Source organism: Myotis yumanensis, unplaced genomic scaffold (genome assembly GCF_028538775.1).
Source record: "Myotis yumanensis isolate MYYU_CA2020_CCGP unplaced genomic scaffold, mMyoYum1.0.hap1 SCAF_6, whole genome shotgun sequence".
Taxonomy (NCBI): Eukaryota; Metazoa; Chordata; class Mammalia; order Chiroptera; family Vespertilionidae; genus Myotis; species Myotis yumanensis.
The window spans coordinates 44,794,827-44,818,351 of NW_027223757.1; the positions used below are offsets into that span (position 1 = coordinate 44,794,827).

At 37.5% G+C, this 23,525-nt stretch overlaps 1 protein-coding gene across 5 annotated transcripts in view; it reads left to right on the forward strand.

Annotated features, from left to right (window-relative positions):
• FBXL4 (F-box and leucine rich repeat protein 4) overlaps positions 1–23,045 on the forward strand; it is a 60,953-nt gene extending 37,908 nt beyond the window's left edge. For 3 of the 5 annotated variants that reach the window (XM_070418042.1, XM_070418043.1, XM_070418045.1), the window contains exons 6-9: positions 63–276; positions 15,670–15,741; positions 18,845–19,157; positions 20,789–23,045. In XM_070418042.1, coding sequence (XP_070274143.1) covers positions 63–276; positions 15,670–15,741; positions 18,845–19,157; positions 20,789–20,952 — 763 coding nt within the window. In that variant the 3' untranslated portion in view covers positions 20,953–23,045. Of the gene's footprint in view, positions 1–62; positions 277–15,669; positions 15,742–18,844; positions 19,158–19,534; positions 19,630–20,788 lie in introns of all 5 variants that reach the window. The other 2 variants (XR_011471848.1, XM_070418046.1) reach the window with 2 other exon arrangements.
• Positions 23,046–23,525: the final 480 nt, after the last annotated feature.

A 23,525-nucleotide genomic window follows, 5' to 3' on the forward strand; every position in this document is an offset into this window, starting at 1 on the left:
TCCAAATACATGCAGAAATACTTTTAGTTTTATGAAATTCACAGAGAACATTATTTCTACAGGTTTCTGAAGGTTTGTGGATCCGAACTGGTGCGCCTTGAATTATCTTGCAGCCACTTCTTAAATGAAACTTGCTTGGAGATTATTTCTGAGATGTGTCCACATCTACAGGAGTTAAATCTCTCATCCTGTGATAAGCTACCACCTCAAGCTTTCAACCATATTGCCAAATTATGTGGCCTTAAACGACTTGTTCTCTATCGAACAAAAGTAGAGGTAAGAATAACTCATTTACATCTTTGCTAGTGTCACAGGCAACTGAATATTTAGTTACTCATAATAATGTGATTTCTGGTTTTTAAATAGATTAAGTTTATGATGCCACCTGGCTATTCAAAAATCATTAAACTGATTCAGTCATTTCAAAACTATTTAGCATCTTTTGTGTTAATTTTTTAGTTATAAGAAAATGTTGTTCTCTTTGCTCTTAAAATTTTTGTAATGCTGTTCATGTTTCCAGGTAAAGAAACAAGCAATGGGCTGAGGTGAGCTGAAATTCTGGCAGGGAATGAATTAGAGAAAGGAGTGGGAGCATGGTATGCAGGAGGACATTTGCTTGGAGCAGGAGGAAACAAAGTGGAATTTTTCCAGGACCAGACTTAGAGTTAAAATTCCTGATGCCATAGCTCATGAGTCTCATTAAAGAAAAATGGAATTATGTCATACATATTGATCTGGCTTTTTCCAAATAATATATCTGTGACATCTTTCCAGGCCATTGCATATACCAGCTGACTGTTTTCATTAACTGTGTGGTATATGTTATGCAATCTTCTATTCAACTGTTCCCCAAATGATCAACATTTAGGTTTTCCCAGTCATTTGTTTTTACAAACTATCACAAAATGTGTACAAGCTATTATTGCTGTGGGATAGAGTCCTGTAAGAGGTATTGCCAGGGTGTCCCTGCAGTCGACACCCTGTAATTGTTCTATGCTTGTGCCCTCTACTTCAATCTTGCTGGCCTTCTTTCTATACCTTGACATTCTGATCTGGTGCCAACTCATGGCTTTTCCTCTTCTGCCTGTGTGTAATATTCTTCAAGCTTATTACATGGCTGCCCTCTTCTTAGCTAGGAGTATTTGAATCCATGATACCTATGGAGAGATGGATGCCATCTTTCTAGCATCTAGAATAGACTTGTAAAGATTGGCCATTCAGTAAATGTTTATTTACCTTGATCAAAGTATTCAGTCTCTTAATATTTCAGTTTTTCTAAAATGTAGATAATAAAGAATACAGATCTCATATCATCATTGTGAGAATTACATTACATGTAAAGTGCTTACAGAGTGCCTAGAACATAGGAAACTCAGTATTAGCTGTTCAGAACAGTAGTAGTAGTGATATATCATCATGGCAGTTTTTTAGTATGTTTTGCCATGTAGTAGGGGAAATCTCCTCTCTAGTTTTTTTGAATGTTGTTTTTTTCATAAATCCTTATATATTATTTTTCCAGATATATCTCTCATCAAGAATTTTATTAAAAGTATATTCATTATATTTCATTTTGCTCTTTAGTCAGGCTTTTTATCTGTTCGTGTAGGTCTTGTTTTATGACCAACTGCATATTATAGTTTTCTTCACTTAAATTTTATATCTTTCTGGTTAAATTTATTTCTTGCATTTCAGATCTCAGAAACTTATTTCTCTTCTACTTAATTTTAACTTATTATTGTTAGTATGAAGGAAAATTAGTTTTTTGTGTATTTATCTTGTATCTGCTCACCTTACTAAATACTTATAATTGTTATAACTTTTTACTTATGTATTTTGTATTTTCTAATGCAGTTATATAATCTGGAAATCAATATGCTTTCTTTTCCAATATTTAAAGTGTTACTACATTAGATAGAACTTCATAGGTAATGTGGAATAATAAAGACACACAAGTATACCGGTCTTATTTCCAATATAATGGGATGTCTGCAATGTTTTATGTTTTTTGTATTTATCCAAAAGGTACTTAGTATATATTATGTGCCAGGCTACTAGGCACTGGGACTTCAATAGTGAACTAAACAGACAACTCCTCATGCAGCTTACTAATTTCATTTGTTGTTTGATGGTATTTGTGGATAAGTAGTCTTTATCGTTCTTGTTTAAGAATATTTTTTAAAATTATATATTGATTTCAGAGAGGAAGGGAGAGAGAGATAGAAACATCAATAATGAGAGAGAATCATCAATTGGCTGCTTCCTACCCCCCCCCCCCCCCACTGGGGATCAAACCCGCAACCCGGGCATGTGCCCCTGACCAGAATCGGACCTGGGACCCTTCAGTTCACAGGCCGATCTCTATCCACTGAGCCAAACCAGCTAGGGCTTATTTAAGAATATTTTATAAGAAATGTATCTTTTAAATTTTTAAAGCTTCTGTTAATACACTTATCTTTTTTCTTCTTTTATTATTAACTAGAGGCCCGATGCACAAAATTTGTGCTAGAGTAGGCCTTCGCAGCCACGACTGTCTGAATTCCTCCCTTGCAGCCACTGCCAGCTGCCTGGATCCCTCCCTCGCAGCCATGGCAACTGCAGCCCCAGCTTCATCCCAGAAGGACGTCTGGTCTAATTAGCATATTACACTTTTATTATTATAAATATAATGGTTTGTGTTGAATAATCCTTGCTTTCCTGGAGTAATCCCTACATATTTTTAATATAATACTTAGCTAGTTTAATTTCCCAACATTTTGGAGCCAAACTATTTGGATATAGATTCTAGTTTTATCACTTACTAATCATGTTCCCTTTTGGATATTATTTGATCCTCTGTACTTCAGCTTTCCCTTCTATAAAATGGAGATAATAATAGTATGCATCTCAAAGATTTGTTGTGAGGATTATTTAATACACATAAATTATCTATAACAATGTCTGATTCATAGTGAATATTCCTTTTTTAAAAAAGAATAGTTTATTGATTTTTAGAGAGAGGGGAAGGGAGAAAAGAGAGACATCAATATGAGACTGAAACATTGATAGACTGCCTCCTCACGCCTCTTACCGTGGATTGAGTCGGCAATCCAGGTGTGTACCCTGACTGGGAATCGAATCAGCAGACTTTTAGTGCATGGGACGATGCCCAACTGAGGCACACCAGCCAAGGCCATAGTAAATATTCTTTAAGGGTTTACACTTATAAATACTTTTCATCTGCTTCCTGAAAGGAGATTGAACTGTGGTTTTCCTTTCCATGCTCTCTTCTTAGGTATGGGGCTAGGATTGTGACAGCATAGCAAAATGATTTGGGAAACGCCCATATTTTTATCTGATCTCTAATAACTTGAATAAATGGGAATTATCTGTTAGATAAAAATTACCTATAAAACCACCTGGTGTGTAACTCTTTTATTTTTTTTATTTGGCAAATCAAATTAGATACCTTTTTCTAAGCATAGCTTTTTTTCCTAATCCATGAAAGCCTGAAAGTGTGTGAGTATAAGAGCTTCTTTGTAATGCAGCATTCCTGATTTGGGGCAAAATGTTTAGCTAAAGTTTAACCTGGTATGGTGGAAAGAAGACTGATTCTAGTGATGACCCTGCCAGTAACAAGCTTAATGATCTAGATTAAGTCACATTGTCTCTGACATTCCTAGATTCTTTATGTGTAAAATGAGAAAACTGTTGACCCTGGATGCCAGGGTAAAGATAATGTTAGTAAAATAATGTATTGTTGATGTCTGGGTGGTATGTTCTGAAGTGGTTAGGCATGGCTGGCATTTGCAAGTGTGATTACCCGATATGAGTGAACATGTAGTAGCAGGGTCCGAATTGCCTTATATGCTGGTAGGTAAGACCTGGCATGCTGATGTGGCTCCTTTGGTGAAAAGGGCACTGGGCGCAGGGGACTGGGCTTCTCTTTAGATAGATTTCACCAACATGGCTGCTGCGTTGACCACTGAGCCTCGTGTGTAACCTTGTCAGGAACTGGGGATGTATCCCAGTGCTTTATTAAAATAAGAGCAACCTTAAAACAAGTCCCAGGTGTCATTGTCACCAACTTTTGGTCCAACATTTTATGGTGTGGCCTAGATCATTAAGAGTTTTCTCCCCAGCCCAGCCAACGTGGCTCAGTGGTTGAGTGTCTACCCATGCACCTCATCTTGGCTTTCCAAGATTTACGTGCTTGGGTTATACTAAGTTAAAAAAATTTTGTCTATTAAAATAAAAACACCACACCTTGCCCTTTCACATAGGCTATTGAGAAGACCAAATTAGGTCAAACATGTAAAAAAACAAACCACTTTATACATTAAATGGATTTGTGTAAATGCAAAAATGATAGTATAGAATTTAGTCAGTACATTTTTACACAATTATCCTCTCCTCCACAAAACATTCTTATAGATCTTCCTAAATAGGAATATATTTTCTGTCATGTGCTAAGAGAAATTTAGGCTTCATTATCTCTTTCACTCTTAAGATTTGTTTCTGGTAAAAGAAATTTTCATTCCTAAATTGTAAACTTCATAATGGGAGGGATCATGTTTGACTGTTTACTTCTTTACAGCAAGTACATAGAACAGTGTCTGTTATTCACGATAGTGTATAGTAGTAGATATTTAGCAAACGTGTTTTTTTTTTCATTATTAGATAAGTTATAAGATAAGTTTGTCTTTCTACAGAATAACCATTTACTAAGCAGATGTGTGGGTGGATCAGCAACTTGAAAAACTTGTAAGAAAATATGTGAACTGTATTTGTTCAGAATTTTTAATCTTAAAAGGTAGTGAAATGTAGTTCACTATAGTTTTGTTAATTTACTTCATGAGATCTTTTTCTTTATGTGTTTAAGATTACTGAAAAATTACTTTTATCAGAGAAATAGCAATTGTCTTATTATAATATTATAATATCAAACAAAACAAAATGTCATCGCTAGGTAAGTTATTTGCAGAGTTAGTGGTATTCATTTGTAGAATTTAGGTAGATGCAGAGCAGTAAATACATGCCTAGTAAAGAACAAGGTACTAGTACGTTAAAGAGAGATGAGTGGACTGTCTTTATAAGAAGCCCAATGCATGTTAACAATGTCACAGGTTTGTACTTGGTTTGAGAATGGTCCATGTTGGGAAAACATTTTAGAAGAAATGACCCTAGAGCTGAGATTTAGGCCTTGTTTACTGTGTGATCCCAGAATAATTAGTGAAATGGGTTGGTAAATAGGGTAGTTTCCTTTTGACTGAATTTGGGGATCTTTTAGGGTTGCATAGGCAACACTTTAGGCAAAAGATGGGAACTTAGAACAGAGAAGAAAAAAACTTTTGTACTTAGTTTCTTCTATGTGACAAGGGAGTAATTATAGTAGCGTTAGATGTATAATGATTGGAAGGACTTTGTTTCAATTCCTTTGGTCCTTTACATCTGTAGTCACAAGATTCTTATGTATGATAAACATTGATTGCAAGTGCTTCTTTAGTCATGCATGATGGTGTATTTTCATGAGAGAAGTGCTGTAAAAATTTAACTCATCAATTAAGACTTTTATGTACAAGGAAAAACTTTTATTTTGAAATAATTGGCTTAAAAAGTAAAAAAAAAGTTTCATGCAAAAAGTTGCATAAAAAGTAGGTTCCCTACTATGTTCATTTTTTTTTTCCTGAACCACTTGGAAATAAGTAGAAGATATAATTGTCCTTTACCCGTATGGGGGCATATGTCTGCAATGTACGTACTCTTAAATACTGTGTTATGGGCTGAATTGTGTTACCCTAATATTCATATACTAGAGGCCTGTTGCACGAAAAGATTCGTGCAATAGGCCTTCCTTTCCCCTGGCTGCTGGCACCGGTTTTCCTCCGGTACCCGGGACCCAGGCCTTCGCTCCGGCCGGAGCCACCTTCAATCTTCACTGCTTCAGCCGGAGCCGCCTTCACGCCTTCGCTCTGCTGCTTTGCGCCTATGTATGCAAATTAACCGCCATATTTGTTGGCGGTTAATTTGCATATCTTGCTGATTAGCCTATGGGAGGCGTAGCGAAGGTACGGTCAATTACCATGTTTGTCTATTATTAGATAGGATTGAAGTTTTAACTCCTAATATCTCATAATGTATTGAAGATAGGGTCTTTAAAGAGGTAATTAAGGTTAAGTGAGGTCAATAGTGTAAGCTCTAATTCAATATGACTGGTGTCTTTATAAGAAGAGGAGATCAGGACACAGATACCATACAGGGAAGACCACGTAAAGACACTGGAAGATGGTCAGTTTCAAGGCAAGAAGTGAGGCCTTAGAAGAAACTAACCCTACTGACACCTTGATCTCAGACTTCTAGCCTTCAGAATTATGAAAAAATTAATGTTGCTTAAGCTACCTAGCCTGTGGTACTCTGTTCTATCAGCCCTAGCAAACTGTTACAACTTGTAAAGGATGACATAAGAATAGCTTTTTAACATACTGCCTAAAAAGTGTCTTTAAGCGAAGTCCTGTGCTTTTACTAAACCAGTGGGGATTAGTGTTAGACGTCAGAGCCTGTTTAACTTTTCTTTGTTTGGAAAAAAAAATCTGGGGTGGGGGTGAGATGAGGCATGACAGGTAACTCAGTAAGAATGTCGTTCTATTGCTTAGCAGCAGACAAGAAAACCAAGAGTGTTTTTTTAAAAGTTAGAGTTATAAATGGAACACCTGCATCCAGTTTTGATTGCCTCACTTCAAGAATGATAGAGCATAAATTGAAAGAATCTGAAGAAGTGAAAAAACTGATTACAGGTATTGTGGGGGACTAGTATATGACAGTAATCCCTAAATGTGGTTTAGCAGCTGTTTACTGGCTGGGACAACAGTTTCAAGGACCCTGCTGCCTTCATCTTCATGAACCAGAAGACAACAAAAGTAGTTGATGTTTACTTCTGTTGGCTATCAACACTGCCCTTGTATTTTCTTCTTTCTGTGACAGTTTATTTGGCAGAATGCATATCTATAAATTAAGTAAGTATAAATGCAAACCACCCTGCCTGTTGATGAAAAGCATCTGGGCTTTCCTCCGAAAGACATAAACTGTCATATTATAAGTCCTGATTCTGAGTGGGGCAATCTGCGAGACCCCTAGACAGGGAAGAATAAAGACTGAAAGGGGTTGGAGTTCAAAGAAGTAAGTGAAAACATTTTTAAACAGAACAAGGAAAAATATTTTTTAAAATAAACATAAGAAATTATGGACTATAAATAGACTAAAACAGCAACATAAGTAGTTGTGAAAAAGAATAATTAGAAATCTAGAAAATAAATGGTAGTCATTATAATAAAAAGTAAGTTGATAAATTCTAAATTAGATACAAAAAACTGTTAAGTTGGAAGAGAAGTCTGAGGAATGCACTTAAATTTATAAAAGCCTTGAATATCAGTTACTGCTGTAAGTAGTTTATATCTTATTTTTTTATCTATTGCTGTCTGTCAGTTGCCCCCAAACTTAGTGGTTTAAAAAAACACCCCATGTTCACGATGGCACACAATTTCTGTAGGTCAGGAGTCTGGGAGTGTTTGCCTGGGCAGTTTTGGCTCAGGCTTCCCAACAGGGTTGCAGCCATTTTTGCCAAGGCTGCAGTCATCTCAGGGCTTGGCTGCACCTGGAGGATCAGCTTCTAAGCTCACACATGTGGCTGTTGGCAGAGTTCCTCTTAGAGCTGTTGGCCAGAGGCCTCTGTTTCTCTCTTCGTGGGCCTCCCTTCTTCTGCCTGCGTGTTCTCCTGGCATGACAGCTGGCTTTTCCTAAATGAGCAATGGGGGAGGGAGCCACAGCCCTCTTATAACTATTAGTTAGAGTTTTCCAGGAATACAGGAATGAGAGGGAGTGTATGTTTGTATCTGGATTGTAAGGAATTGGCTCATGTGGTTACGGAGGCTGGCCAGTCCCATGTCCTACACAGTGAGTTGGGAAGCCAGAGACTCATTGTCAGGGGAGACAATGATGTAGCTCCAGTGTAAGGCCTACAGACTGAGACCCAGGATGCTCTGATGTTTCAGTTTGAGTCTGAAATCAGGAGTAAGCCGATGTCCCAATTTAAAGGGAGAATTCTCCATTACCTGGGGGAGTGTCAGCCTTTTGTTCTATTCAGATCTTTGACAGATTGGATGAGGTCCACCAACATTAGAGAATACTCTGCTTTCCTTGGTATACTGATTAAACATTAATCTCACCCAAAAACACCCTCACAGAAACAGCCAGAATAGTGTTGGACCAAATATCTGGGAACCCTGTGGCCTAATCAGATTGATACGTAATATTAGCCATCATAGTAACCTGTCACTTCTATGTTTTGTTTGTTAGAAGTATGTCACTAAGTCCATCCCCATCCACAAAGGGGGAAGAATTACGTTTCACCTCTGGGAGGAAGAAGTATAGAACAATTTGTGGACATATTTTTAACACCACTATAGGCACTGGTACTTGGGAGACTCCAAAATTCATTTAATTAGAGTTCCAGAAGAAAAAAATGGAAAAAATGACGGAGAAGCCATATTTGAAGAGGGAATTGTTAAGAATCTTGATTGTTCATGAAAAAAGATGTAAGTCTTCAAATAAATGTTCACTTGGGATACCAAACAGGATAAATTAAAATAAATTTTTACCTAGACATGTGATGGAATTGCAGAATATAAATGAGAAAGGGACAAGAGCTATCAGAGAGACAAGACATTACTTACAGAGGAAGATAATTAGACTGACAGTAGACTTCTTATCAAAATAATGGAGGCTGATAGGTAATGGAGCAAAACTTTCAAAATGATAAAAGAAGATAACTGGTATCCATGTTACGCCTGGCTAAACTTTCATTCAAGATTGAGGAGATATATAAAGGCTCAATATATTATTTAACTTTCTGTGATTCAGATTCCTTATCTATAAATAGGAATAATGATGTGTACCTTATAGGTTATTTTCTGCCATGTAGACTGATATATCCCAAGTGCCAGAACAGTACTTAACACATAGTAGGCATTCAATAAATATTTATTAAATGAACAGGGTGTTATGAGGATTAATTTATATAAAAAATTTATAGCACCAATCAGAGAAAGACAAATATCACATAATCTCACTTATTTGTGGAATCTAATGAACAAAATGAATTGACTAGCAAAATAAGACCTGAGGCAGGGAGGCATACCTTGATGTAGGGGTCGGGGGACAAGGAGAGATAAACCAAATATATTTATATGCACTGCCCATGGACACCGACATTAGGGTGATGAAGCCCTGGGGCGGGGGGTAGGGGGTGGGCAGAGGGGGGTAAAGGGGGGGGAAATGGAGATATCTGTAATACTGTCAACAATTTAAAGAATATTTTAAGAAAAAGAATTTACAGCAATGCTGACATGTTAATAACTACTCAATATATGTTTGTTGTTAAGATTTTACCACTCATGGATGCTCACTAAAAGAACTATTAAAAATAGTTTTCAACAAGAACATTTCAGGAAGAGGGTGTCAGATATAATAAATGATAATGACACAGAAATTGATAAAGTGCCAGTAAATTAAATAATGATCGTGGGGGAAGAAAGAAAAACGAATCTTTCATATTTTTTAAAAGGTAAACTAAAATATTTTAAGATGATCCTAAAATATGAAAGAGCAAAAGCCTCTTTAGTGTTTTACAGAATGAAGAAAGGGTATTCTCCTTACTAGATTTATAGACTTACTACATGTGGCTGTTGGCAGAGTTCCTCTTAGAGCTGTTGGCCAGAGGCCTCTGTTTCTCTCTTCGTGGGCCTCTCTTGCCTGCGTGTATAATAATTAAGACTGAAGTGTTAGCGTCGGAAAAGGCAAGTAGACCAGTGAAACACAATGACCCAGAAGTAGACTCACACATACAAGGGAACTTGATATATGACAGAAAGCATCACAAATCAGTGAATAAGATAGACTCTTCAGTAAATTGAACTGGGACAAGAGGTTATTCCTAAGGAGAAAACCATGAAATTTGATACCTTACCATGTATAAAAATCAATTTCAGTTGGGTTAAAACCTAAGTGCAAAGAAGAAAAATTTTAAAGTTGTCATTCAAAAATAATAATAGAAGAATATCCTTCTGTGGGCAAAGAGGGACTTTTTTTAAAAAACAACAGAATACACATGTAAAGATAGATGTGACTATTAAAATTTAAAATTTCATGTCTCAGAAGATTATAAACAAAGCAAAAAGACAAGTCTTAGATTTAGGGAAGATATTTGTAATGCATGTAACTGACAAAGATTGGTATTCAGCATAAAAAAAAAAATTCCTACAAGTCAAGAAGGAAGAAACAACCTGATGCAGCGGTTCTCAACCTGTGGGTCGAGACCCCTTTGGCGGTCGAACGACCCTTTCACAGGGGTCGTCTAAGACCATCCTGCATATCAGATATTTACATTATGATTCATAACAGTAGCAACATTACAATTATGAAGTAGCAACGAAAATAATTTTATGGTTGGGTCACAACATGAGGAACTGTATTTAAAGGGCCAGAAGGTTGAGAACCACTGACCTAATGGAAACATCAGTAAAGAATATGATTGCGAATGGCTGGGCTGGGCGGGGGGGGGGGGGGGGGGGGGGGGGCGGGGTGAGTCAGTTGGGGAAAAAGGAGACATACATAAAACTTTAGACGATAAAAAAATATGATTACACAGTTTACAGAAGAGGAAATATGACTGGCGCATAAACATGAAAAGATTTTCAAACTCACTAGGAATTACACTAATGCAAATTATACTATTCCATACTCATCAGACAGATAATAAAAAAGAATGAGAAGACTATATGTTGGCAGAAATGTGGGGACCCCACACTCTTACACAGCTGGTGGAGTGTCAATTAATACAATCACTTCGGAGTGCTATTTTGGAAAATCTAATAACATCGGCCATACATAAACCCCTGGAAATTCTTCTCTAGTATGTGCTCTAGTGAAATACTCTTCTATAAATGCACAGGAAGCACTATAAGAATGTTTATTCTAACATTCTTTGTTATGGTAGAACTTGTAAGCAAACTATTCCTTGAGTAAAAGTGTATGCTGGAAAAAAAAACCAAGATGGCGGCATAGGAAAACACCGAAAATTGCTGCCTCCGACAACAACTTCAAAAATACAACTGAAAGACAGAACGGTCATCATCCAGAACCACAGGAAGGCTGGCTGAGTGGAAATTCTACAACTACAAGGAAAGAGAAGAGCACACAGACTCAGAGGAGCTACGAAAGTAAAGTGCAGAGGTAGGGAGGCTCCGCCGCGGAAAGGGGCGGGCACCTGAGGACATGGCTGTCTTTTTGAATCGGGAGGGAGTCACAAGCTCCCGACTGCTCTGAACTCCGGTTCCGGGAAATCTCTGGGGTCCCCCGGCTCATACCGGGAGAAACCAGATGGTCTGGCAGCAGGCAGAACTCGGAACTTGAGGGCGGCTTTCCCTCAGAGGTGCTGGCGGCAGTTACCGGGACACTGAGACGCGCGGCCCCTTAGGGCAGGGCTGAGAATCAGCCATAGCTGCTTGCTCTGCCCTGTTGATTCCGAGACCCCGCCCCTTCCAGGCTGCTGCAAAGCCTTTTGCATATGAATGCCCGGGTCCTTTGCAACCAGACAATTACCTAACAAATTGCAGCTGGGCCAGACAGACTCAGAACTTCCAAGAGAAGGCCCAAGGCCCCACAGCAGCTTGCATTGCTTTTCAGCTGGGCCTCATCTGGGCACCCCCAAACCCCCCAAAAAAGAAGGGAAATCTGCATATCTCTTCGTAGCTCCTGCTGGGTAACCTCAGGAAGAGGCTTAATTAGCACCTCCTTAGATCCAAGAGCCAGTGTACCCAGTGGTCAGAGTGGGACCATCCAGATTACAACTCCTCAGATTCATAAGGAACACACTCAGGGGGCAGACTCAGTGAGCACCAAAGCCCCACTGAAGCAAGTCTTGCCCCAGAAGGGTGTCTTCAGCACAGAAGTTCTCCCACTGCAGACACAGCTGATTCTCACTGCCAATTGGCCTGGAGGTCAATTCCTCCCAGTGACACCTAAAACAATCAAGTCATAACTACAACAAGACTGTGCACAAAGCCCACAAGGGAGTGCTCCAAGAGTGTCCACCTCAGGTAACTGGGGAGGCTGAGCCACTGGGCCCTGTAGGACACCTAGCACACAAAACCACTCTACCAACACAGGGAAGCAGACAAAATGTGAAGACAAAGAAACAGGTCACAAATGACAGAAATGGAGGACAGCAAACGACTGGATATAGAGTACAAAATCACGGTTCTAAGATTTTTCAAGAATTTTATGGAAACCGCCGATAAATGTAGTGAGATCCTCAAGAAATCTAGTGAGACCCTCGATGTTGTGATAAAGGACCAACTAGAAATTAAGCATACACTGACTGAAATAAAGAATATCATACAGACTCCCAACAGCAGACCAGAGGATCGCAAGAATCAAGTCAAAGATTTGAAATTCGAAGAAGCAAAAAACACCCAACCGGAAAAGCAAAATGAAAAAAGAATCCAAAAATACGAAGATAGTGTAAGGAGCCTCTGGGACAACTTCAAGCGTACCAACATCAGAATTATAGGGGTACCAGAAGAAGAGAGAGGGCAAGATATTGAAAACCTATTTGAAGAAATAATGATAGAAAACTTCCCCCACCTGGTGAAAGAAATAGACTTCCAGGTCCAAGAAGCGCAGAGAACCCCAAACAAAAGGAATCCAAAGAGGACCACACCAAGACACATCATAATTAAAATGCCAAGAGCAAAAGACAAAGAGAGAATCTTAAAAGCAGCAAGAGAAAAAAAGTCAGTTACCTATAAGGGAGCACCCATACGACTTTCAGCTGATTTCTCAACAGAAACCATGCAGGCCAGAAGGGAGTGGCAAGAAATATTCAAAGTGATGAATAGCAAGAACCTACAACCAAGATTACTTTATCCAGCAAAGCTATCATTCAGAATTGAAGGTCAGATAAAGAGCTTCACAGATAAGAAAAAGCTAAAGGAGTTCATCACCACCAAACCAGCATTATATGAAATGCTGAAAGGTATTCTTTAAGAAGAGGAAGAAGAAAAAGGAACTCTTACCATTTGCCACACCATGGATGAAACTAGAGAGCATTATGCTAAGTGAAATAAGCCAGTCAGAGAAGGATAAATACCACATGATCTCACTCATTTGTGGAATATAATGAACATCATAAACTGATGAACGAGGACTGATCCAGAGACGGAGAGGCATTGATTGGACCGTCGGGCCTTGGAGGGAAGGTATGGGAGGGTGGGGGTAAGGGGGAAAGATCAACCAAAGTACTTAACATGCAAGCATATAGGTCTAACCAATGGACATGGACAACGGGGGGGGGGGGGGGGGGGGTGAGGGCATGAGCGGGGTGGGGGGGTAGGGGGTAACGTGGGTATAAGGACACATGTAATATCTTAATAAAAATATATATATATAAAAATAAAATAAAATAAGTAAAAAAAAAGAAAGTGTATGCTGTTTATATATATATATATATATATAAAATATATTTTTATTGATTTCAGAAAGGAAGGGAGATGGAGAGAGAGATAGAAACATCAATGATGAGAGAGAATCATTGATTGGCTGCCTTCTGCACGCCCCCTACTGGGGATTGAGCCCACAGCCCAGGCATGTGCCCTTGATCCCTTGATGGAATCGAACCTGGGATCCTTCAGTCCACAGGCCGATGCTCTATCCACTGAGTCAAACCAGCTAGGGCTATGCTGTAGTATATTTGCATAATGGAATAGTAGACAATTAAAAAGTCAGAACTAAAGCTGTAAGTATCAACATGGACAAATCCCTCACAAACACTGTTAAGGAGGATGCAGAAGTACATGCATAATAAAATACCATTTGTATAAAAACCATGGAGAACAATATTATATGCTATTTATGGACACATATTGTATAATAAAATATAATCTTTTGGCATGTTTTTAAACAATGAATCCTGATGAAGATTACCTCTGAGGAAGTATATGAATGGATGGAGAGATACACAAATAGAGAAAGATAAGCCAAGAAGGCAAAACAGATGTTTGTTTTATGGACTCTATACTTGTCTGTATATTTGAAATTATTTGTAGTAAATAATTTAAAAATACATTACCAAACAAATTCTATGATAAAGTGTATGTGTGTGTGTGTGTGTGTGTGTGTGTGTGTGTGTTAATTTAAAATTTCTTACAAGAATATATGGAATCCTCTCTAAAAATTCTCTAATATATTCTGGATCTTGCTCATGGGAAAATCTTACAAAGCATCTTGTTGTAAGGATCTGATATTTTAATAAAAACAAACCATGTCATTTCCCCATCTGTTAATAAGTTAAAATAGCTAAGTATTATGGAGAATCTGAAAATTAACTTATCTTCATATATCTCTTCTAATGCCAACATTCTGAGAGCTACATGGGATTGCCTTTTATGTTATAAGTTGTATTAAAACTTAAGCATGAAATCAATATAAACTTTTTTCTTAAATTTAAAGAAACACCCAATAGTGAACCAGTCTTAAGTCTAGTATCTCTCTAGGGCCGATTATAACAAGGATTATTTTATTTTTGCCTTATGTTTATTTTATGTGAAATATTTCATTATTTTCTTATTGAGAATCTTATCTGGGTTTGAACAGATGTTTTGTATTGTCATTGACATATTTGTCAACCTCTCCCTAACTAATATTGTTCAGATTCTGGACACTTGCAACAGATTAAACATAGGTTTTATAGTATCTTAACTTTCTTAGATATGTTTTAGTTCAAATATGTAGAGAGAAATTTTGCCACAAAGTTGGAGTAGCCTTTTTCTTCATTTAGAATATAAAAATTAGAAATTTGAATGTTCTGCATTTTTTTTTACAAGTTTTCATGGCAGACATGTCATCAAATGAAGTTATGACTTTAGAAATATGTAATTATCAGGATTATGTCACAGCCTAGCATTTCTTTGGCTTTCTTGAGTGATGAGAGCGTTTCATTGCATTGCACAGGATAGATGGGCTGAAATGGCAGGAACATAACTAGAAAGTGCACGTTATATATGTTTCAGTCAGCATGTTGCTAGTGACAGGTGTTCAATGGTTGTTGGGATCCTTGTCAGCGGAGAGAATCCTTTGACATTAAAGTCACCAGCCTAATCCTGATTTCGGGCAACTCTATTGGCAGTTCCATCAGGCTGCTGCTGATCGGTGAATGTCAGAGCTGCCACTGTTCCTCAGAGTGTCACCAGCCCACTGTGGGGTTTTTTTTTATTTGTTTGTTTTTGGAGGGGGAGGTTGTTTAGCTTGTCTTGTTGTTCAGCCTTAACCAGATTTTCAAATTGCTTACGTTTGGGAAATAAAATGAGAGGTCATGGGGAATATGGGTATCTTTAGGGCATGCAAAACCACATGCAAAGTGACAACTTACTTGGAGACTGGTAATGATTACCTTGACGCCCAGCCAATCAATGGTGGGAGCACCTGGGGACTCATTACATGGCATTTGTGGTGTCTGTAACCTGGATTTTGAGCTCTGTTTCAGGAGAAGTAGTGACAGCCTTTAATATCTAATTGACCTCTTCTCTTTGTTTCACTTTCTTTCACTTTCTGTGTTTGCTTCTGATGTGGTCCCTGGGGCAGCAAACAGCACTGCTCAGCATTTTGAACTTCTGCTCAGAGCTTCAACACCTCAGTTTGGGTAGTTGTGTAATGGTAAGTATTTGAAAATTGGTTATTCTCAGTTGCTCATTCTCTTTTTCTTCCCTTGGGTGAATTTTTTCCTGACTCATCCCACCCCACCCCCACCCACAGCTTTTCTGATTTACAGTTGAACCCCACTTTCAAACATTTTTCTTAAAGTGGAGAGTATATCTTTGAAATGTTGACATTATTTAGCCATGAGAGCAAGAAGAGAAGTATAGTGTGGCAAAAGAGTTTGGTTCTGCCTCAAGTGAGATGTAGACAAGTTATCTACTTCTCTGGTTTCTTTATAAAATAAGTGATCAATCATACTCAGACGTCAGTAGTTCAGTGAGTTTTTCATAAAGCTTAATTAATTTTTTAAGTTCTGAGATTATTTCTGGAAATGTTGATGATAGTAGATAGGTTTATTTTGTGTTTTGTTTGTTTTACTGGCCTTACTGGGTGAGATAAAAAGGTGGATATTCTGTGTTAGAACTCAGGTATTTTATTATTATTATTATTATTATTATTATTAATTTTACTGGTCCATGAAATCCAAAAGCCTAGGGACTGTATGACTAGATAGTCTCTACAGGCCTTCCAGATTTAAAATTAGTACTTTAGGGGTCATTGAAAGACCATGGGATGAGTTAAGTCTTTTTCATCTGAATTATGTGACTTATAAATAATATTGACACTCAAGGGACTATAGAATTCTTCGTTATATGTGTGTGTCGTGCATGTATGCTCACATTTCCAGGAAATGCATCTCCCAGTATAGTTGTAAGCAGTCCATTCCTCTTCAAGGCAGATTTAGAGGATCCCCAACTATTTCAGTTTTGCATCCACTTATTAGGACCTATAGATCAGAATAAGCAGGATGGTTGCAAGATTCCAGAGAGGTTTCTAGACTTGGAATCAACAGGGACAGTCACTGACCAGAAAATAGATCCCATTGAACATCTTTTAGAGCTCAGCAGTGGCTTCAGAGATGCCTCAAGGTTTGGCAATGTAGGCTGGAGAGGCCAATTAAAATGACATATTAGTCTCCATGTCCCTGTAGTTTTAAATTCTGGTGGTTAGGCCTGATTAAAGTCTAACTATGGGCTCAGGCCCACCCTGGTCTCTGAATACGGTGTTGTGAGCCCACTAATTCAGCATTAGATTTTCCTTCTATTAATATGTAATACACTATGGTAAATGCTCTTTTAGAAAAATAAGCTACTTTTAATTTAAAGTATGTAATTACTAATAAAATATTGTTACCATTGATATTTGTTGTCAGGAAATTAAATATTAAGGACTTGACATTAAAGTTCAGAAATAATGCTAATATTGCTACTACCACCCTAATCAAAATATTTCATGCCTGCCATAGTTCTTACTTCACAGCAGGTCCAGAGTTTACCAGGACAACAACAGAGATAACTCCTTGTTGATACTTTAATACTATGTTTATCTCAGTTTCTTTTCTGTCAATTGACCAAAAGGTCAGCTTGCTATTTTATTTCTGACTATCAAAATAATAGCAATCAGAATCATGGGTTTCAGAAAGTTTTGAATGTTTCTTTCTAAAGAAGCAAATTGGCTGCACTACAGGTCTGTGTTATTCAGGTACACTCACTGATGTGAATAGTTATATCCTCCCCAATCTGTTTCTCATGGCTTCTACATGACTCTACCATATGCAGTTGCTAAAGACCAGAGACTGTCACCACTATATCTAGTCCATAAGCCTTAGGTTCTGACTCAAAATATAGCCCCAAATCTGTCTACTTCTCCAGTTCCTCTGTTACTTCCTTAACCCAAACCCCTGTCATCTCTCCTCTAAGCTAGTGCAGGCTTTTTCACTGGGGCTCCTCCCCCATTCTTACCCACCATAGGCTCTCTTTCGGATAGAATAAAGAGGGATTTTTGTTTGTTTTCATATAAATCACATTTGTTTCTAACCCTCCATTGATTTCCTTAGCACTTAAAATAAAAATCAAATGCCTTCATGGCCTAATGGCCTGGCCCCAGCATAACTCTCTGCCCTCCCAGCCTGTCCTGTCCTGCACTCCCCAGGCCCACGCCGATCTCATTTCTGTCCCTGGAATGCACTGCGCTCACCCTGGAGATCACAGCAGCACCTCGCCCTCCCTCAGCTAACTCCTGACTCTCCGATTGCTCTCACACCCACCTCTTTACTACCTTCATGCCACTTACCGCTCTCTGAGTTTATTTTGCTCATTATTTGTATGTCTTTCCTAAAAATGTGAACACAGTGTTTGTTGGCTCACTGTTGTTCCTAGCATCTGGAGTGGTGCTGGCGAGTAGTAATGGAGAATATGATTAACAAATAAACAAAAGGAAAATATCTGAGTGTTTGTTATTTTGTTTCCTTTTGACTTCTGGTGACAATTTTGATACCTGATTATAACAAAATCAAATGAACCTCTTAAAATTTAAGCACCTATTTAAAGAAACATTATTAAAGCATATAAAGCCCATGAACTTAAATGTTTAATCCTTGGTTAGTAAAGGCTTATCCTGTGACCTTGAGCTAAATCATTGGATACCTCCTATAAATGACAGTAATGAACATACATAATCTAAATTTTTTATGTGTTGTATATTCAGTCCCCAAATGTCTACTTTCACCCAAAACTAATATCCTTATTAGTACTAACAACATATTCACATACTGTTTTAGAGCCTAGTAAAGTGTACACCTTTATCAGGGAGATCTTATATATCTCCCAAAGTTGATTAATTATATCTAAAATATAAGAAGCTAGACCTTGTCAGTGAGTAGCAGCAGCAAGATCAAACTGGGAGGCATACAAGAGCAGCTCAGAATCCTCAAATTCTTCATGAGAGACTGAGGATTTCAGACTGCTTTGGGATTTCATTCATTAACGTCCTCTGTCTGGAGTTCTGTTAAATAGATTTTTAAGTAAGTGATTACTCTTGCTGTCTTATGAAACAGTGGCAGGTCTGTGAGATGAGTGGGCAGATCTATATTAATGAGAATGTGGGTATGTTTACATGGAAGCAAACAACAGGGGATGATTAAAAATGTTTTAACTTGCTCTCTAAACTGTTCGTATTTCTGAGCATAATATGTAAAAGATGGGAATTATTTGACTTCCAGATTGAAGACTATGATGTGATCGCCAGCATGATAGGAGCCAAGTGTAAAAAACTGCGCACCCTGGATCTGTGGCGTTGCAAGAACATCACTGAGAATGGGATAGCAGAGCTGGCATCTGGGTGTCCGCTCCTGGAGGAACTTGACCTCGGTTGGTGTCCTACTCTGCAGAGCAGCACCGGGTGCTTTGCCAAACTGGCACGCCACCTCCCAAACTTGCAAAAACTCTTTCTTACGGCCAACAGGTCTGTGTGTGACACAGACATTGAGGAATTGGCATGTAATTGTACCAGATTACGGCAACTGGACATACTAGGTAAGGATGCAATATATTAGTTTGTTTTAAAGCCTTGACATTAGAGCTGATCTCAGACTTTTTGCAAAAAAAGAACACACACCAAAAAACATAAAACTTGGATACAATAAAAATGTTGTCCTGATAAGACTACTTGGTTTGATAGGAAGTGCTTTGGAAACCTAGGATGGGGACCCTAGCCTAGTTACATCTTCACTCTCCAACTTCCTTCCCTGGCATTCTCTTAGGAACTTCTAACCTATCAGGAAACTCAGATTGTAATGACCAACACTGGCAAAGATAAAATAATCGTGATTCTAGGTAAAAACAAAACAAAACAAAACAAAAAACCACATAGCCAAGTGTCTTAGTTGACGTTCTCTGGTCTTACATAACAGAAACCTACTCAAGATAACTTAAGCATAAGAAAAAAAATTATTACGAAGATACAGGTGTCTCCCTCAGATCCCATCTCCCTCAGAATCATGCAATGGTAAGTCCAGCATCAGTAGGAGCTACCTATGGTCCAGCCTCAGGAGGGACTGGAAAACCATCAAAAAGCAAAGAAGCTATTTTCTGTTTTCCCTTCCTTTTTCCTGCCCCCTATCCCAGCCTCTGCAGCTGTATGCTCACAGTCTTTATGTCTGGTTCTCGCTTTGGTTTGCCTTGTTCTTTCGTCATGCATGTTATCTCTGCTTCTCTAAGTAGACATGGCCAAATATAACAGACCCAACACAGTTCTCCATGTCTTTAGTTTGAAGGATATATGGACACTGAATTTACTGAATTCCAATGATAAATTTTCAGGAGAATCTGTATTGGTTTGGTGAGGGGCCAGTCACAGCCTGGGTAGCAGTTGTAGTTACAGCTTCCACAGCTCATGTCAGGGAGGGGAGGAGAAAGGAGTTCTCAGAAAAAAGTCATTTCAGAAACTTTAATCCCCATCCCAGTAGATGTAGTATGTAATACAATTGTGATATTTTTCCCCTAGTAAAGCTGTAGTTAAAGAAAGGTATGTTCCAACAGATGACATCTTATAACTTAGTGATGATTTAGCTTCCATCTGAATATCCCATAATTACTTCAAATTTAACATGGGCTAACTAGTACTCATCATCCATCATCTGTCTTCCAGTACTGCCATTTTACACCCACCACTTGCCATAAACTTATCAAGTTGTGTTGTAGTTAATAGCCTTCAACCTTGGTCACTGGGTTTCTTGAATCTTCAGTGCTTGAAACAAGTTTCTACAGGGTAGTTGCATTGCATGGAATTAGAGGTTGAATCTAATTAGAGGTTGTAAGCATAGCTGCCATGGATTAAGAAAAAGAGATTCAAATGGTTTTGAACTGGGGTGACAGAAATAGGAAAGTCTGGAGGAGCTGATTAGAAGGAGCAGGAGGTGGGAATGAAGATAGTGGGTAAAGTATTGACAGGAGATGCCAAATTGGCTGGGAAAATTCAGTGCATATTTGTTTACAGGACTATAAGTCTTTTAAGAAATGAAGTCTTTTAAGAAATGCTTTCAATTTTTAAAAGGCAATTTATTTGAAGTGTATTTTAAACAATCAGTAATAAAGGGACTCTTTATTAGAACATTATATAAATATTCTATTTAAAGTGTTTTATGTGGTTTTGTTTTTTTGAACAGGAACAAGAATGGTAAGTCCGATGTCCTTAAGAAAACTCCTGGAATCATGCAAAGATCTTTCTCTACTTGATGTGTCCTTCTGCTCTCAGATTGACAATAGAGCTGTGCTCGAGTTCAATGGGAGCTTTCCAAACGTGTTCATAAAAAAGAGCTTTACTCAGTGATTTAATGTATGTTCTATAATAAAATCAGTGTGCTTTTGTGGGGTTATATGTTAGAGTTGATTTTGTTTTGTGTTGTGTGGTTTTTATAATGGTGGAAATGTCTTAACCTATTAAGACATTTGTAGGTTTTAAAGAAAAATATGAAATATTATGAAATACAGATAGGTATTGCCAAATACATATGTTAATTCATGATTAGAATATGATTCTCATTTAGCATATTTATCACTTGGAAGGCATTGATAGAATTCTATTACATTCCTTCTTCTCCTGATAATTTTCTTTTAGCATGTTATTACATTGCAGATTAATCACTTCCAATTGAATGTTAGGTGGAGGCTCCTCGATTGCACAGCTGAATGGCTATTGAGAAATGAAAATTTCCTTTATACTTGCATCAGGGTCCAGAAAAATCCACTTGGACCTATAGTTTGAGCTTAGAAAATCTGTTGCAGATTTATGTGAAAACAGATAGCTCCCTTATTATCTTACCTTTTGATAAGATAAGCTTCATGTTACTTCATAATTCAAACAATGTAGTTGTCATCAGAATTACGTAAGTATGTTTCCTATATAAACACTGTTTAGCTCCACTCCCAGAGCTTTCAATTCAGTAGAATCTGTGATTCTAATAAGTAGTCAGACAGGTGTGGCTGCTGGTGGTGGTGGTCTGAGGGCTCCCTTTTAAGAATCACGGCTCTAGAACTTTCATGGAGTCTGGAGACTTTCCTTGAATTTCAGTGAATCCCACATACAGTGGGGATAACTGTTCTCATTATGCTGAACTGGTTAAATTATCTTGGGTTGAATTCATAAAAAAGCATTTGTCAAGTCTGCAACAAAAGCTAAATTCCTAAGCCCTTTAGTGTTTCAGAATAGTGGTTGAGGGTATTTCTTCTTCAGAAAAATTTCAATATCAGCTCTGAGCTCAAAAACAGTAAAACTACCACTGCTAAGCCAGCAAATTGCTAGATGACAATACTAGTTCAATAACAAAAGATTGAGTCAGATATATTCCACAGAGTACCTGCTGATGAATAATACATAAATAACCATGGATTTTAACACTTTATATTTTTACAAGCTTTGTAAATTTGACCAACTAAGTCTTCTTTTTGCTCCACACATATTTTTACCATCACCAGTTCTAACACATCTTAGCAAGTTCTTCAGATTGTCCTGAAATCATGTTTTCTTAACTTCTTAGAAAATATTCTTGCCTTTAATTATTTCACACATAGTACTCATGGACACTAACTCTTCAGACACTTCAACCTTGGCATTGATTTATCAAATAAAAAACAATCACTAGGCAGCATCAGTAACATCTTTGATTCATCAAGAACCATGGGAAACCACTCAGAATCATTTGATTTGCCTTGTTTGTTTTTATTGACTACATTGATGTTCCCAGTGTTCTCAATTCTTTCAAGCAACTGTTCTTGACAAACAGCTAATAGTCTTAAGCAAGTTTATTTTGGATACATCTCTTCAGCTGATGAATAAAAAATAATGTAATGAACTCACTGTTGGTGAAAAGGCTTTCTTTGCTTGGCTAACAAATGAGCCACTCCAAAACTTACTTTACAGCTTTATTTTCATTTTTGTAAATAAATTCTGCTGTGATGAGATACCTTGTTTTAATTTTATAATTTCTCTGGTCACTGCATTCTATAAATTGAGAATACTTAGTTTGGTAATTCATATATATATCTCAAAACAACTACAGTGTCACTGCATGTTAAACAATGCTTTGCCATCTAATTCAATAACAAAATAATCCATTGTTCACTGTGCCTTAAACATATGACACTTGAAGTTCTCTCTCTTTCTCTCATATTCTGACATTATTGGTATGTACTGAAAACTTTAAAATGTTGTGGTATGACAATCTATGTGCCATTCAAAATGCTAGTAGTTATGAACTACATCACTATAATTTGTAATGTGCTAGGCAGCAATGCAAAGCAATGAGAGCACCATGTAGGTCTCTGTTGCAGTTACTCAGCTCTGCCATTGTAGTGTGAAAGCGACCATAGACAATACATACATGAGTGAGTGTGCCCAGGGTCCAATAAAGGTCTGTTTTCTTATGGACACGAAAAGTTGAATTTCGTATAATTTTCATGTATCACAAAATAATCTTCCTTTGATTTGATTTTTTTTTTTTTTTGCCATTAGAAAATTTAAAAAAAACATATTTAAGGGGCAGTCTGGGTTTGGTTTGTGGAATGAATTTGTAACTCCTGTTCTAAGATATTTTCAAATCAATTAGTAAACCCATGTTTGTCCATTCCTAATTTTATAAACCATATTCAAACCTGTTCTCAGCCTTTATCTTTCTCATTTTACCATTCAGATTTTAAAATGAAGTACAGTGTTTTTTTGACTTAGAGAAAAACCAAACTTGTTACCATAACATAAGAGTTTTGACATTTTTATGAGATATATTTGATAATTGTATATATTGTAAACATTTCTATTAATGTATATATTAAGGTATACAACTTGATGATTTAATATACATTTACATTGTGAAATAATCACCACATTCAAGCTAATTAACATTTACC